This window comes from Elephas maximus, chromosome 11, assembly GCF_024166365.1.
Source record: "Elephas maximus indicus isolate mEleMax1 chromosome 11, mEleMax1 primary haplotype, whole genome shotgun sequence".
Lineage (NCBI taxonomy): Eukaryota > Metazoa > Chordata > Mammalia > Proboscidea > Elephantidae > Elephas > Elephas maximus.
This window is the reverse complement of record NC_064829.1, coordinates 62,751,343-62,768,728: the sequence shown is the minus strand read 5'-3', so window position 1 is coordinate 62,768,728 and position 17,386 is coordinate 62,751,343. Positions and strand designations below refer to the sequence as shown.

The window sequence follows — 17,386 nt, the reverse complement described above, 5'->3', positions numbered from 1 at the left end:
GAACCTGACTTATTTTGTTGCTATACCTGTACTTGAACACCTAAAGGCATTCTCAGTAGATTTGTGTGCTTCTCAGTAGTGAGTGACAGATTTGCACATGTGTGTGATTCCTCATCCTGTGGTAAATAACTCAGAGCTCCTTCCGAAATCTATAGATGGATGTTTTCTAACTTATAGGTTATGCTACAAAAATTCATGTTTCAGCTGTTTGGAACTCTACATTTTAGAGTATAAACAATATTCTAAATGGTACTAACATCCCATACTGACCCATAAAAGACCATGTAATCTAAAGTGTGTCTAAATTATTAAAATAATTAGTTTATAACCATGTTTCTATCAGGAAATGCTTGAATTTCAACTTGTAAGGGTAAGATATATTTCTCCCCACTTCTAGTAGATCTCCCCTTTTCCTCCTCTCCTCCCCAGTTGTCTGGTAGTGAAAAAGAGGCATCTAGCTTTAAGCCACTTATGGTGGTTCTTGTAAGGCTCAGGAATAAGCTATTGGGATAGAGACTCTTGAAAGCTAAGGAGGGAGAAGCTGGCTGCAGTGATGCTGTTTGCCAGTGGAGGGGTCTCCTTTCTGTTTCTGCTGTGATTTCTAGTCACCTACCATTTAAACTTCTCATTCTCTTTCTCTTTCTCTGAATCAGTGGTCCTCAACCAGAGATGCCCAGCCACCCACCCCACACCCATCCCTAGGGACATCTGGCAAGGATCTGGAGATATAATTTAGTTGTCACAGTTGGGGTGGTGCTAATGGCATCTGGTGAGTAGGGACCAGAGATGCTGCTAAATATCCAACAATGTTAAGGACAATCCCACAACAGAGGATTATCTAACCCATAATGTCAGTAATGCCTAGATTGAGAAACTCCCTGCTGGACCATTGCTGCTGGTTGGGGTTTTTCCCCCCTCCCTTCTTGATTCACTGCAGAACAGAAATGTAGTAGCCTGTGTTTCCTGGTTCCCTCCTACCTTCTATTCTTGAAGGAAGTTCAGAGCCCTTTTGAAGTTTTCTAAGTTTTACTGTCACCACAACATGAAAATAGATGGAGTAAAAATAGGAACAACAACAAAAAAAATAGTTTCAGGAAATCGTAATTAAAAGCTACCCATGTTATCCACTGGGCTTTAAAATAGAACAAGATTTTGATCCTTCTTTAACCTTCAATCCATTCGCTCCCCTTATGGTTTCTTCATTTCCTAGTGTCTCTCCTTCCTTACCTATATTTTTCAACTGTGGAGAGCCTTGGTAGTGATCCTTTTCATTGTTCTTCCAAATGAGGACTGACAAGCACGAAAAGTCCTTGGCTGGTGGTTATTTTAACAAGGAATTAAGGGGAGGGTCCTTTGTATTGCATAGATCCAACCAGAACTCTTTTCTGTTGCCCTCCCTCTTTTAAGAATTCACAGAATGGTATTGTATCACAGCATTTCCCTAAGTACTGCTACACAGCACAGAGTTTCCTTTCTTCACTCTTCTTTCCTCCTCCCCACAAACTCACTATGTTCATCACTAAGGCTGGCTTCATGGGCAGGTGACCTTTGTGGTTGCATAGGGCCCTGGACTTAATTAAAAGGGCCCAATGCCTGGTTTAATACTCTGATGCTGCCATCTTGAAACTCTTAATAAGTTTGAGCAAGGGATTCATATATTTTTTTTTTATCATTTTTCCCTGGGCTCTGCAAATTATGTAGCTGGTCCTGCCTGCCCTAGTACTCCCAGCTGTCTTTGGGCCCAGGTGAGTGGCAGTCTGGTTTGGGTAAGAGGGAGAAGAGGAAGTTTTAAGACATTTGTAGCTAATTTTTTATCTTCATTATTGCAGTTACCATAGTCTGTCTTATACAGTTGTGCTTGTTTTCCACCAAACAGTAAACTCCTAGAAGGCAGGGATCGTCATTTTTCCTATTACCTAACCATCCCTGAGGCCCAGCTCAATGCCTGGCATATGATGGACACTCAAAGAAGATTTGTTGAATTTTGATTGATCCTCAAGTTAGTTTGTTTTTTCCTAACCTGTCTTGTTTTGACTTCCCCAAAAGAGCTCTAACCCCTTCAGAGTATATCTTATTAAGCTCAGTGTGAAGGAGAACAGTAGTAATAAACACCATCAGCCTTAGTTGCCAGTGCATCAAAATAGAGGTGTGTGTTTGTGACTGGTTGTGAGGATTGTGGTTTGTGATCCCTGTTTCTTGCTCGTCCTTCTCTTTGGATATTCTTCATAAGGCAGGTTGAACAATTGCCCCCCAAAGGTCAATTAAGGAAACACTGCAATTGTATTTTGGGTTAGTTTTATTCTCAGTAAAGAGATTTCATCATTCATCTCCCTAAAGAAGCAGCTTTATTAACACCCCATCTTGTCTGTCCTCTGGGACTCTAAGATAGATGAAGTACATGGAGCTGGGCTTCAGGTAACAATCACTCCTATTTCCAGTCATTCCCACAAATACTTTTCAGGACCTACTATGTGACGGGCCCTGGGTTTCCAGGATAAAAGACACATAGAGAGTCCCAAGGAGTTATCCTGGCCTGTAGTAAATGCCAAGCAGAATAGAAAAGAGATGAGACTCGAGGACAAGGACAGTGTCTCTCATATATACTGTCGTAACCACAGTGCAAGCATTGCACACAGTAGGAGCTCAACAAATATATGTTGAATGGATGAATGGTATTAGTGAGCTGTGATAGCTAACTATGAGGAGAGAGAAAAAAGAATAAAAAGGATATAAAGATCAAAAAACACTAGCTGTCTTGGACCATTTAGTGTTTGAATAAGCAACTGTGTACTTTCATAGTCCCGGAGGGTGTGAAGAGCTTTTCTGTACCCTCACCGATGCCCGTGATGATGATCTGGCGCTGCTGAGTGACTGTGGCAACCCAGGCCCTGTGCAACAGGGAGAAAGTCACTTATGAGCGTGACATCCAGTTTAAAAAGCAAGGAAGTATGTAAGACATTTTAGAAAGGTTTCCATTTTTTTAAAAAATGGTCTTTTTTCCTCTTAAATTGTGTGAAGGGGCTTTACTATCTTGGAAAAATCACATATGTGGAGTAACTCTTTGCCTAATGCTATTGAATAAAAGATAATATAATTTGTTTTCTTTTTCTTTTACCTTATAAATTGTAACATTAAAATTTCATGCCAAATGCATCTTTGACAAATTAGAAATATTTTTATAAAGAACTCTTTATAGCGTACAGCAGTGTAACAATATATAGTACTGTAAAAGTGAATAGGTCGCATAAAATAAGAAAACATGTTTTCAGTAATGTCACTTGAAAGAATTATGACCTATAAAAATAATTCATGTTTGGAGTATCATCCAGATTTTTATAAGGAAAAAATTAGGAGACTATTGAAATGATTTCAATTTCATTATTCAACAGCATCGATGTGCTACTTTCTTGTTTCAAGAATATATCTATTAACAGTACTATTTTGCCTTACAGCTTTTCTGGGAGAAGAGGCTACAAGGACTTAGTGCATCAGATGTAACAGAACAAATTATAAAAACCATGGAACTACCTAAAGGTCTTCAAGGTATTATCGAAGTTCAGTTGAGCAGATATTTATTAAGTACCTACTGTGCGCCAGGCAGTGTTAGATGCTGTGGATTCAGAAATGATTGAGATAAGGTCCCTGCTCCGGGGGACCGTATGCCCTGCTGGACGACATACCTCTTGTTTTAGTAAACCCAGGGAAAAGGTACATAAAAAACTTGAATGTTGCAGGGATGCTTCAGTCCAATATATTACCCAAGATTTTTTTTCCGTGTAAAGATATTGGCTGACGATAGGGCCATCACGTCAGTTAACCATGTGCTGCTTTTAGCAACAAATGAGGATGAGCAGCAGAATGTCCCAAGCTTCCTGCTTGAAGCAACACCTGCCCCAGCACTCATTCTTTCTCTCATCCTCCTACCAAAAGAACAACTAAGAGCTCTGCTTCCACCTCTCCCTCCATGAAGTGCTACTGTAAGTAGCAGTGGCAACAGAGTACACCTTGGTCCAGTAACAGCCATGAGTGAGATCTCGGGTGGAAAACTCAGTTGCTGGTCTACCTGTCACATCATAATGAACTCTACATCTCAGAGAAGCATTATTTTTCAAGTCTTAGAACTTAGGCTTCTGAATCTTGATATATTTTGGTTCGCTCAAAACTCCTCTCTCTGTCTTACGGTTAGAATATTGTCTCATCCGTTTATGTTCTTGGAAATCATTGCTTTAACTAGTTTAACAAATTCAGGACTTTAAGCACTGAATTTAAATGTGGCCATGGTGCCTGTCTTCTACAAATAGCCAAGGCGTGCAATTATTAATTCTATTAATTTAGATACTTTGTTGTTGTTGTTATTAGCTGCCCTCAAATCAGTTTTGTTAGGTGTTTGAAAAAGTTACTAAAGCTGCAGCTACAGCTTGCATTGGCTTTTCCACTGAAGTCCTGAAGCGAAGAGATAAGCATTGAGATGTCGCTGAAAATTGATGTTCAAAGCTTCAAGGAGAGGCTGCTCCAGAACCCTCAGAATACATTAATAAGGATACTTGAGTTCATTATAATGACTTTAAAAGAGACTGAAATCATTAAAATAATTGACCTTGCTTGAGGAAAGGAAGCCAACTTCTTAAAAGTTTAGTACCTTGGAAAATGTATTTTAAAGTTATGTTAAGGTTTTATTAGAATGTTCAGCTATTTTATTACTATTTCTTTACTGTTAATTCTTTGGTGCCTAATAACTATTAAGTGTGTATGATGGTGTTCTCTGCTGCTTTGACTTACGTCAGTTGTAAAGGGATGATCCCAAATGAATGTCAACATCTCAGTTGTTTAAGGTTGCATGACGTTTGCTCAGTGCAGCAATAGATTTCCTTTACCTAGTGCGTATTTCTAATTGCAGGAGTTGGTCCAGGTAGTAACGATGAGACCCTTTTATCTGCTGTTGCCAGTGCATTGCACACGAGCTCCGCACCAATTACAGGGCAAGTCTCCGCTGCTGTGGAAAAGAACCCCGCTGTTTGGCTTAACACATCTCAACCCCTCTGCAAAGCTTTCATTGTCACTGATGAAGACATTAGGTAAGGCAGTTTAGCATAACTTCAAAAATTTGGGTTTCACATTTGGATAAATTTTATATTGTCCATTAGGTTTAGCCAGAATCAACCAGAAAGCTATAATTTTTTTTTTTTTTTTAAAACAGAGCTTTCATGAAAAGCATGGAAGGTGGTACAGGGCCTTTTTAACAAATGCATGGTTCAAAAAGGTAGAAGTGCTGTGTATAAGAGACCTCATTTCGATCGTGTCCGAAGGACAGGCACCAGCTCAGTTGTACTCAGTAAGCATCGTTTTTGCAGTTTGGATTCTGACTTCGCACTCTAAAGAACCCTTTCATGCAGTCATGCCCTTTGTGATTGCTCCCTCCATTGGCCTGTCTGCAAACCAGTCCCTCTTTAAAGCAGACCATAGCTACGCTGCCTTAAGCTCATTTGCGTTTTCAAAGTTCCATTTGCTTATCTTGATTATGTTTACCTCATTTAACCTTCAATTTAGAGATTTATTTATCTTTACCTTGTTCCAAGTAAAGATTTAAAGTGGCTCCAAAGACACACACACACACACACAGTAGAGCAAGATGAAAAGCAAATGAGAAAGCTGAACAAGGATAAAGCCATTAAATAGAGCCAGGAATGGGGAGAGGACAGAAGCTGCGTCTTTTAACGTCTTTCCCTCTTTCTATGGTTGGGCCACAAATTAGGTTTTTAGCAGCAAAAAGAAAAACATTCAATTCAGATATTGTTTGCAAACAATAAGTAGAAGAAGTACAGCTCTTCCAGAAGAAGACCGGAAATAAATTCTCATATGGGGTTTTTGAACTTTAATATCATTACTTTATAGTGACACCGTATTATACTGTATTTTCTTTAAAAATGGGAGTTTGTATACTTCACTCTTTCTATCCTCTGAATAAATCAATTCCTAGGCAAATCCAGCAAATGGCATTTTTTTTTTCACAAAAAAAGCTATTTTTTTTTCAGATGGCATTTTTGAATCATATAATTTTAAAATATATTTTATACTTGTATTTGGTTTTTCTAAAGCCATAAAAAGTTGGCATGAAAATGTGTTTAAATGCATGGATCTAGTTAGGGTTATAATTGAAAAACCCTTTTTTGAAGTAGTTCCTTTTATAAAGATAAAATGATTCAAAGTTGTATTCATATGCCTTGATTTCATGGGATTTATGATCAGCTTTATTTTTAAAGAAAAACAAAATGTAAAATCAAGGAGACGATCAATTTGCTCTTTGGATCGTGCTTACCATTGAGGAAGAAAATGCAGAGAAGGACCAATTCTTCTCCAACTTGGAAGAGTACCCAAGTTGATCAGCAGGGATTCCACCAGCTCTCCCCCGCCACCGCCAAAAACAAAAGTTCCTGTCCACTTGACTAGGCCATGATTCCCAGTATTGTGTAGTTGTCTTCCTTTTTTTTTTTTTTTTTAATTGTACTTTAGATGAAGGTTTACAGAGCAAACTAGTTTCTCATTAAATGGTTAATACACATATTGTTTTGTGACATTGGTTGGCAACCCCAGGACATGTCAACACTCTCCCCTTTTCTACCTTCGGTTTCCCATTACCAGCTTTCCTGTCCCCTCCTGCATTCACATCCTTGCCCCTGGCCTGATGTGCCCATTTAGTCTCGTTTTATTTTATGGGCCTGTCTAATCTTTGGCTGAAGGGTAAACCTCAGGAGTGACTTCAGTACTGAGTTAAAAGGATGTCTGGGGGTCATATTCTCCAGGTTTCTCCAGACTCTGTCAGAACAGTAAGTCTGGTTTTTTTTTTTTTTTTTTTTGTGAGTTAGAATTTTGTTCTACATTTTTCTCCAGCTCTGTCTGGGACCCTCTATTGTGATCCCTGTCAGAGCAGTCAGTGGTGATAGCCAGGCGCCATCCTGTTTTCCTGTACTCAGGCTGGTGGAGGCCGTGGTAGTCATAGTCCATTAGTCCTTTGGACTAATCTTCCCCTGTGTCTTTGGTTTTCTTCATCCTCTCTTGCTCCAGATGGGGTGGGACCAGTGGGGTATCTTAGAAAGCTGCTGACAAATGTCTAAGACCCCAAACGTTACTCATCAAAGTAGGGTGTAGAATATTTTCTTTATAGACTATGTTATACCAATTGAGCTAGATGTCCCCCATGTCCAGTAGGTCTTTATGGGTATTGACTGAGGTTGTCTGAGTGATGCATGAGACTGCTGATGACTGCAGCACCACATCTTTTGATAGTAAACAATCTCAAAACCACATCTAGATGGCTTCCTTTTAGGGTTAACTTGTCTAACAAATTGTTCACTTGATTTAATTATTGTAAAAAATTATTAAGCAAACATTTCCTGCTGAAGTAGTACAGGTTCAAAATAAATTGCTGCAAATAAAATTGTTACTCTTTTTCTAATTGCATAGCTAGTATTATGTTTATTTTAAACCTTCAACTGAAGATCTCCACATGAAATATATATTTTTCAATATATTTGATCATATTTTTCTCCATGGGTGTATTTATTTTCTAATACTGCGTAACAAATTCTAAGACACTTAGCAGCTTAAAATAACACCCATTTTCACCTGCCCGTTCTGTAGGTCAGAAGTCTGGGCACGGTGTGACTAGGTTCTCTCTTAGGTCTTGCAAGGTGGAAAGCAAAGTGTAGGCTGGACTGCATTTCTTTCTGGAGCTGGCGTCCTCTTTCAAGCTCACGAGGTTGTTGCAGAATTCACTTCCCTGTGGTTGTAGACCTGAGGCCTCTGTCCTCTTGTTGGCTATCAGATGGTGACAGCACTCAGCTCCTAGAGGCTGCCTGTGTTTCCTTGCTGCATGGCCCCTTCCCGATGCCTTTGTACACTTCTTTCAGGAAGCCCCGTTTAAGGGTCCTCCCTAATAAGTCATGCCTGTTAGGATAATCTTTCTTTTAATTAATTCAAGGTCAATTGATTAGTAACATAATTTTGGAATGATATCTTATCATATTCACAGGTTCTGCTTAAACTTTTGGGGGTAGGATTAGACAAGGAATGTATTCCAGAAGCAAGAATCTTGGGGGCTTAGAATTTTTCCTACACAAAGGGCAAATTCTTTAATTTAAGCTTTCATAAATGTGGAAAGTAATACTCAATATCAATAGCAATTGTTAGTCTTTAAGAAATACCTCTCTCACCAAAGGCTCCATTCCCTCCATTTTTCCTATCTTCCTACTGGGACAACTCTCACGCAATTGTGCAGACTCTAATATTTCGTTGTTAGGTATGAGGGACTGCCACTGAGACATATTCCATTTGTCATAGCCTTGAGTCTCTGAGCCAAAGGCAAAACAACTACTTTCTTCCTGACCCTACTCTATTATGTGAGAATGTGTTGAGTTCTAGTATCTTCTGCTATGACAGAGGCTGCAAAACTCAGGCAGACTAAGAAACAGCTACCCTATTTTGAAGATCCATTTAAAAAGTGGAAGTCTATACCTCTTAACTCTTTGTGCTGTTTTGGGAGTTTAATAAAGATGGTTTCTGAAGTTTTTATGGCTTCATAATATATGTGAACTTCACTGCCTTGGATGTTGGATCATTGGATAAAGAGAAATGTTTGCTAGAGTATGTACAGTCAAGGTAACTTTCCAGCTGCTTCAGCACCCCGGGAGTGAGTATTTCATGAATTTTTTTTAATGGAGTCATCCATAACATTGCTGTCCTACCTTTTTGTCCAAGGTTTGGGGCAGTGCTACTTTCTCTCTTCTTCAATTATTTGTAGAAAAAAATCACTTTTTTTTTTTTCAGGAGAGCTCAGTATTACTTGTCACATCTCTTGTCACTGAACTGCTTCATCTCCCACTCTGCATCTATCCTTCCCTCTGGTCTCAGGAGATGAACTATCTGGTCTCTTCAACGCTAACCATCCTACCTGTGGCTCTGCCTCTCTTCCTTCCTTGTTTTATCTGCGACCTTTATTTACCAGCCTTCTCCCTTCTCTTGTGTTTCTTCAACCTCTTACCCTTACTTGGCTCTGGATGTGAACTATTATTTACCATGCTTTGCTTGCTAGAACTGTCATAGGCATCCTTTCTATGCTCTGCCAGGGAGCTACACTCAAATTTGTTTAGCTTTTTCAAATTTAAACTGCATACCAGTATGTTTTTCCCGTGCCTTGTTCCCCAAATAAAAAAAAACAAAACAAAAAACAGCCCATTGTTCGAACTGCTGACCTTTTGGTTAGCAGCTGAGTGCTTAACCATTGTGCAACCAGGGGTCCTATATATGTATATGCATGTATATCTTTCTATCTATTTATACACATATATGCATACATAGGAAAGAGATTAAATCAATGTAAAATGTTAACATTTGTGAAATCTAGGTGAAGGGTATACAAAAATTCTTTGTATTATTTTTGTAACTTTTTCATAAATCAGAAATTATTTCAAAATAAAAAGTTTTTTTAAAAAATCAGAGTACAGAAAAATGTGTAAAGTCAGCTTCAGTTTGTGTTAAATGAAAAGGGGACATACATACACTCTAGTACATACACAGATTGTTTCTGAAGAATACAGGACATGGGTGATGGTGTTTACTTCTGGAAGCATGGGGGTCTGGAGTTGAAGGGAAAATTGTCGTTCACTGCATACTCTTTTGTACAGTTTATATATTTTAAAGTATTATGTGTATACTCTTCCATAAAGAAAAAAAAACTGCTTAAATATTTTAATGCCGATATTGCTGTTTACCCTGGGCCCCCTCTTTTCTGTGAGAACTTAATCTTGCCAACCCAGTTTTGCTGTCCACAGCATTTTCAGGATCCAGGCGATAGGCGAAGGCTGCTGTACTGTAAGCCCCATAGGGAGCAGGGCAGGCCTCCGAGTGTCCTGGTGCCCTGGCATGTCTTCCCGGTGAGGACTGAGATGGGGGTGCCATCTTTGGCACTGCCAGCAAACATCTCTGATACCTCCCAACGACGTTCACGGAAACAGCACATCTCATCCCTTGGTTCAGTCTTAATCCAGATAACTCTTCTTCCTTTTTTTTTTTTTTTTTGTTTTTTCATTGTTAATTTTGGTGGGGGTGTGCACAGCAGAATGTGTACCCATTCGTCAATTCCTGCGTGTGCAGTTTGGTGGCATTGGTTGCATTCTTCATGTCGTGTCACCATTCTTGCTGTCTCTACCCATGGTATTTTACCACTATTGACTTAGACTCACTACCCCCTAAACTTCTCATCTGTGCTTTAGAGTTACTGTTGACAATTTGATTTCATATAGACAATTCTTTAAAAGAGCAAAATGCTCATGACAAATATTCTTTACTAATTTAGCTAAATAGATGTTTAGTTTAAAGATGACTTCAGGGGATAATTTTGGTTCATGGTTTGAAGATTTCCTCAGAGTGATAGATTCTGGGATCTTCCAGTCTTAATAGATCCAGTAAGTCTGGATTCTGTAAGAATATGAAATTCTGTTCCATATTTTTCATCTTTTTGATCAGGATTCATCTCATATTTAAGAAGCAGATAACATTTCTTTGACTCCAATAATCAAAGCCAACATACAGCACCAGAGGGTGAATCTGAACATAAGATATTCTTAAAACCAAATACGAAAATACCACATATTGTATGATTCCATTTGTATGAAATGTCCCAATCTATAGAAACAGAAAGAAGAGTACTGGTTGCCAGGAGCTGGTAGGGGAGGGTACTAGGCGACTAGCTACTATATGGGTATATGGGTGTGAAGTTTCTTTTTGGGTGATGAATATGTTCTAAAATTAGATTATGGTGATGGTTACACAAGTATACTAAAAACCATTGAATCATACAATTTAAACAGGTGAATTTTAACATGTGTAACATACCTCAATAAACTATAAAAAAATAAAACAAAAAACAACCCCATTGCCACTGAGTCAATTTTGATTCATAGCGACCCTGTAGGGGTGAGTAGAACTGCTCCATAGGGTTTTCAAGGCTGTAATCTTTATGGAAGCAGACTGCCACATTTTTCTCCTGCTGAGTGGCTGGTGGGTTTGTACTGCCACCCTTTCGGTTAGCAGCTGAGTGCTTAACCCTGCACCACCAGGGCTCCTTGATCCCCAACTGGTATTTCAGAATCTTTTTTTATGACTTAGAATTATTAATTCTTAGTTTTGAGATCCTGTTGCAATCCCCAAGATGCTTGGGATGTGAAATACATTGAGTAGCATGTGCTTAGCCTACTCAGCTCATCTCAATGGGAGAGATGCTTTTCAGTTTCTATCCTTGGTATCCAGGATCACAAGGTATTGGTTCCTTCATGATGACAGGTTGCCCTTGGGCCTGAGAACTGAGACACGGTCATAGAATGCCAAACCAAATCTCAGCTTATTGTGCCTTTGCTTCCTCCATCTTTCTCAGTGCTTCATTGCACAAGCCTCTCTTCCTTCTTTATTCTATTCTTCATTCGATCTGCTTCCAAGTTATTTCTAATTATCCTTTATAAAAACCTGTCAAACCAAATACATTGCTTTTGAGTTGATTTGGACTCATAGCAACCCTCTAATTATCCCTCATAGAAATAACAACAATAAGAAAAAATCTCCTTCTTCTTGAAATTCTTAAAGTTGAGAAAAAGGTTACTGAAATCTATTCCTACTACAATTCTCTGTGAGATGAGTAACTGCCTGTTTGAATATCCTTCCCTTTGGCAAGGCTCATCTCCTGGGTGACTTGTTTTTGTGAGTGTAGAAGCAAACTTTGGAAAGTCTGAGAAGTGTTATTTATTTATTTATTTATTTAAGAATTTAATAACTTCTGAAGTAAAGATAAGAATTCAGTAGCGGCTTCATATTTTCCCTATCGGCCAAATTTTTAGTGTCTTTTTATTCTGTTTTTAAAAAGAAAACAGGAAGAGCGAGTACAACAAGTGCGTAAGAAATTGGAAGAAGCTCTGATGGCAGACATCTTGTCACGAGCTGCTGATACAGAAGAGATGGATCTTGAAATGGACAGTGGAGATGAAGCATAAGAATATGATCAGGTAAACTACAACCAGCGGGAGAGAGAGACCTGGAACTTAAGATGTTTTATGGTCTTGTTACTGCCCTTATATATCCTGTCTGGGCGGTGAATAGAGAGGCTTCTTCTTTGTGATCATCAGACTTGTGTCCCTGCATAGGTTACACATGCGTTTCTGTCTGGCCCTCTCTTCGTACTCGGAGCATATAAATTATTAAATCCTCTTGTTCTCATTGTGAGAACATTCACGTCCCTGTAGCCACTTGCAAGGGATGTAGCTTCCTTTATGAAAACCAAACAGAAAACTTCCAAGGTGTTACTGCAGAAAAGCTCTGGAGGAAGAAAAGGACTATGCCAGGTAGGGAGGAATGGCCACCCTCATAGTCCAGACTGCCCCTTTGGGTGTCCTCTCTCTCTGAAGGTGGCTGTCATCTCCACCATACTAGCTTTCTGGGATATGCTGTCCCCTCTTTAAAATTATGGCCCCAAAGTAGGCAAAATCCATCCCTTTGTCTAGGTTTTCCTTAGCACGACTTGATGCAGGGAGAACAAGAAAGATGGAAGTATTTAGAAGTATAATAAATAGTTTACCTTAAAAAATTTTTTTGATTCCATAGCTTTTTAAGTTTACTTTAAAAAAATAATAAACTCACATATAAGGCTCGTTCCATTTGGGGATCTATTCCCTGTAGACGATAACACTCAAACCCCTAAGGGCTTATGTAGCATCTTGCTTCCCAACTTGTACCCTGCTTAGCTATGGCAGGCATTGTCTTAGTTTCTGCACCCCATAAGCTGATTATTTTTTCTTTTGAAGCCAAAACCAAGAAGGAGGAACAGGAGGAGGGAAAGAGAAAAAAGAGAGAGATTGAGAGGGAGAGATGATAAGAGAGAGCGTTCTAACTCTGTAGCTCTGTTGGAAGCCTTCCTTTCAGTCTGGTGGACATGCGTGGTATCCTGGTAGTCATTCTCCAGTTCAGGGCTAGTTGCAGGGGATACAGTGTTGAACACACCCACTCAGTCCCTGCACTCACTGAACTTATAGTGTAGTCATAGTAAACAAACGCTCACCTAGCTCTATAACTACCAGCTGTGATAAGTGCTGTAAAGGAAAAATAAAGGTGCTGTGAGAGCTGATAGCAGGGGACCAAATGTGGCTTAAAGGGTTAACCAAATAAAGCCCCTCTGAGGTGTGACTTTTACATTGAGCCTTGACAGGTGAGTAGGAGTGAGTCAGGGGACAAATGGGTAAAAAGTGTTCCATCAGAAGAAACAGCAAGGCAAAGCTTGGTTCCTTTAAGGAGCTGAGAAAAGAGCAGTGTGGTTAGAATGTAGTTAAGTGAGGGGAACGCGTGGGAGATAAACCTAGTCATGCAGGGCCTGTGGGTCATCGCTAAGGATTTTGAGCTTTGTCATTAAAACCAGTGGGAATCACAAAAGGGTGAGCAACATGACCAGATTTGCTTATTTTAAAAGATCTGTGTGGCTGCTGCAGGGAAGAAAAAAAAGATTGAAGTAGGGCAAGCTTGGAAGCTGGAAACCAGTGAAGAGGTTATTGTGGTAGGCCTGCAAGTGATGATGGCGACTTCACAGGGTGCTGGCGGTGGATGTGGAAAAAGAGTAAAGGGTAGACATGTATTTGGAGGTGGAATCAATTTGTCCAGGTAGTTGGACGTGAATGTGAGAGAGTGGCCGGGACGACCACTGGGTGGACGGTAGTCCTGTTTGATGAGATGAGAAGACTGGCTGAGGCACAGATTGGGGTAAGGGGTGTAGGGAAGATGAGTTTAATTGTTAACACAATCTCCCCTTTCCGTGAGTGCCGTTGTCTTAATTCAGAGAGTGGCTCGTGCCACAACGATGCAGAAATCAGGCAATAAATATAATGTCCTGTATTTACATGTTGAGCAATAGCAGCACCATTTGGTCATACGGAAGCGTGTGAATCTAGGCTAGTACTGTTGTAATTCTTTTTTTTCTTTTTGAGCACAGGAAGATGATATGTTGACAGTTTTAGTTTCGTTTTCCACTCTGACAAGGGTGTGTTTTATGGGCTTTGATGAATGTACTTAGTATGTGTAAAGTCTTTCAAAGAAAAGTCTGAAGCTTGTTTTGTTTTGTTTGTTTGTTTAATCAGAACTGATTCTCGGAAAGCCCTCCTCTTCTCTTGAAGCTTTTTAGCCTTTTTCCCACCTCAGACTTTTCTCCTGAAGACAACTGAGGATAATTAAAGGCCATCTAATTGAGGTTTTACTAGACCCTAACTCTGCAGACAGAAACCCTGGTGGCGTAGTGGTTAAGTGCTAAGACTGCTAACCAAGAGATTGGCAGTTCGAATCTGCCAGGCGCTCCTTAGAAACTCTATGGTGCAGTTCTACTCTGTCCTATAGGGTCGCTGTGAGTCGGAATCGACTTGACGGCAGTGGGTATAGTGGTTAACTCTGCAGACTGACATCAAGCCAGCACTCTAACTTACGTCAGCAAGCATGTGTTTTAGACCCTAGGCACTTTGTTCTTATAAAAGCTGACAGTTGCTCACTGCCTTGAACAAATGTGAGTAATGGTAGTAACAAACTAATATTGGGTGAGTAATTTTTATTGATTCTGAAAAAGTAGCCATTGTGGCTTGTTGAATGTGGGGAGATTCATATTATGTATGTTGTACAGTAAATTTGAGAATGGCTTCAGTATTACTAGGCCATTAGACAATTTAGAAGTACTTCTTAATGATAAAAATTACACTTCCCATGCTCACTCAGTTTAGCCCTATATGCCCTTAAAGTGTTTAATAAATTAGAGCACTGCCACATGACTTAATTAGATGTTTGTAATAACCCGTAGAATAGGTAGGACAGGTCAGCTTGGAGAAGGGTGGGGGCATTGCCAAGTTCATATGGCTGGTAAGAGATGGAACCTGAGTCTTCAGGTAACAGTTCTGTTCACGTCTGGCTACCTCATCATGTTCCTTCTAACGCTGCTTATTAGCGTGATGGATTGTAAAATATATATATATATATATAAAAAATAACTGGCTGAGATTTACTGTGTTACTTAAAAAAAAAACAATTTTAGGGAAATACCCAGGTTATCTGACAAACGTAGGAGAAGGTAACTATAAAAGACAAAGATGTTAAAATACTTAGCTATGAATGAGATATAGTATTGAATACATAAACAGTTTAATTTATTATTGCACAGTACCATTGGCCCAGGTTAAGCATCTATCATCTATAAATGCTCTGAAGTAAAATAAATGAAATATTTGAGAAGTAAAATATATCATTAGAAGTAGAAACTTTCCTGAATTTTCTTAAAATATGTTTGGATTTGGCTGTATCAATTATGTTTTTTCATTTGTATCCCCTTTGCTTTCTCTTTTAATGGTCATTTGGTTCATTGTGGATAGAAAATATTTACATAAGCATACAAAGGAATGCATAAATGGGTATTAAAGGTTGTTATCAGAATAAAACACTTGAAACAATGAAGGGACAGGCTGGAAGCTTTTTATATACTAAGTGTTGTAGCTAAAAGCTGTGCTGAAAAGAATGCTAATTAAGGCTTTAAAAACATATAGTTTTAAGTGAAATTTAGTTTCAAATTACTTTTTCCAGCTTTGCAGACCACTTACCAGAGAAATCATTGAACTACTTAAGCTTTATTTTTGTTTGTTTGTTTCCTTACAGGTAACTGTCGACTGACTTTCCCCAAGAGCAAATTCCTAGAAATTCAACACAAATGTTTCCACTGGGTTTGGTTTGTAAGAAAAAATGAACCCGAACATATAGAGCTTTTTAATAGCACTAACCAATGCCTTTTTAGATGTATTTTTGATGTATATATCTATTATTCAAAAAAAAAAAAAAATGATGTTTATTTTGAGTCCAAGGACTTAAAAGTAGTCTTTTTTAATATCAAGCAGGACCCTTCAAATGAAGCTGAGCTTTGATGCTAGGTGCAATCTACTAGAAAAGCAGCACTCACATGGAGTATTTGTTCCCCCCCCCCCCCCGGTTTTAATATGAATGGACCCCCCCCCGGTTTTAATATGAATGGATCAGGAGTACCAAATAAATTTCCCAATTAAAGATTATTGTGACTTCACTGTATATAAACAGATTTTTATACTTCTATTGAAAGAGGACACCTGTACATTCTTCCATCATCACTGTAAAGACAAATAAATGATTATATTCACAGACTGATTGGAATTCTTTCTGTTACAGAGCACACACAATCAATAGCCCTCCCGCCTCCTTAGAATTCCCGATTTACACTCAGCTTTGCTCCTTGGGCCTTAGGTTTGAAGTGGAGGTGGTGGAGATAGTTCATACTTTGGCAGTATGCCTCCGAATAGATACAGGAGAATTGTGCTGCTTTCACCAGAGTTTCTAACTTTTCCCTAGCATGTGCTAGTACTCCTGATAGTTCTATAAAATAAGTCTTTTTCTTTGCTTGACTGTGAGTAAGGTACACAAGTACCCCTTGGATGCTACTAGAAGCTTGTGTTCGTTTTTTTCCCAGAACATTTTGCACTTTCTAATGTTCACTAGCTTACTGAGGTAACAGATGAAGGTCAGACCCTTTGGCACAGAGAGCGGCGGCCTCTAGGCAGAGTTGCTTGATGAATCTTAACTAGTCAGTACCTGGCCTCCAAAGTATTAACTTTTTTTTTTTTTTCTGTTGAAAGTCATAAGCATAACTTCCATTACCACTTAAATTCCTTGCTATTTAATGACTAAAACTGGCATAGCATTGTTAAATGAGTTTGTTTTTTCTTCAGCAAAGCAAACTTTAATTAATCTGATGCCAAGGAAGGGAGGAGGTGGTTATAAGCAAATTTAAGCAATTTTTGAGGAATAGAGCACAAATAAGATCTTTCTATAAGAAGGATTTATGTGTTTCTCCTTAACTTTGAGTTATTTTTAAAGTAGACCCAGAAATGATGTGATCAAGGAGGTGACCAATTCCACATCAGTGTCACCTGCACATTTTACTGCCACTACCTTCAACATCCTTCCAGTCCCCAAGGCAGGCAAAGAAGAGGGAAATAGTCAAAGCTATATATGACTGGCTAGGTTCAGGCTGCTGTTTGTCTGTACTAAACTATATAAATAGCCCCTTCCTGGAATTCCTGATTTACATTCAACTTTGATCCCTGGCCTGTAGGCCACCAACTTCCTCGGAGCAGTCCTGCTGACGAATGAACAGGGACACTTGCAGGATCTGGGAGGACTATTGGCAGAGAGAACGTTGGTGCCCATCAGACTGTCCCAAGTGGGGTGAGGTGGGGGTTAGTATCGATTTATTTTTAAGAGCTGGTTTAACTAGTTAGAACGGACATCCAAAGGCTTTTCT

At 39.1% G+C, this 17,386-nt stretch overlaps 1 protein-coding gene across 1 annotated transcript in view; it reads left to right on the top strand.

The window, feature by feature from the left end:
* Positions 1-16,227, top strand: part of MBD2 (methyl-CpG binding domain protein 2) — a 62,241-nt gene extending 46,014 nt beyond the window's left edge. Inside the window, exons 4-7 of the mRNA XM_049900353.1 lie at positions 3,453-3,543; positions 4,898-5,075; positions 11,912-12,050; positions 15,715-16,227. Coding sequence (XP_049756310.1) covers positions 3,453-3,543; positions 4,898-5,075; positions 11,912-12,038 — 396 coding nt within the window. The 3' untranslated portion in view covers positions 12,039-12,050; positions 15,715-16,227. The remainder of the gene's footprint in view (positions 1-3,452; positions 3,544-4,897; positions 5,076-11,911; positions 12,051-15,714) is intronic.
* Positions 16,228-17,386: the final 1,159 nt, after the last annotated feature.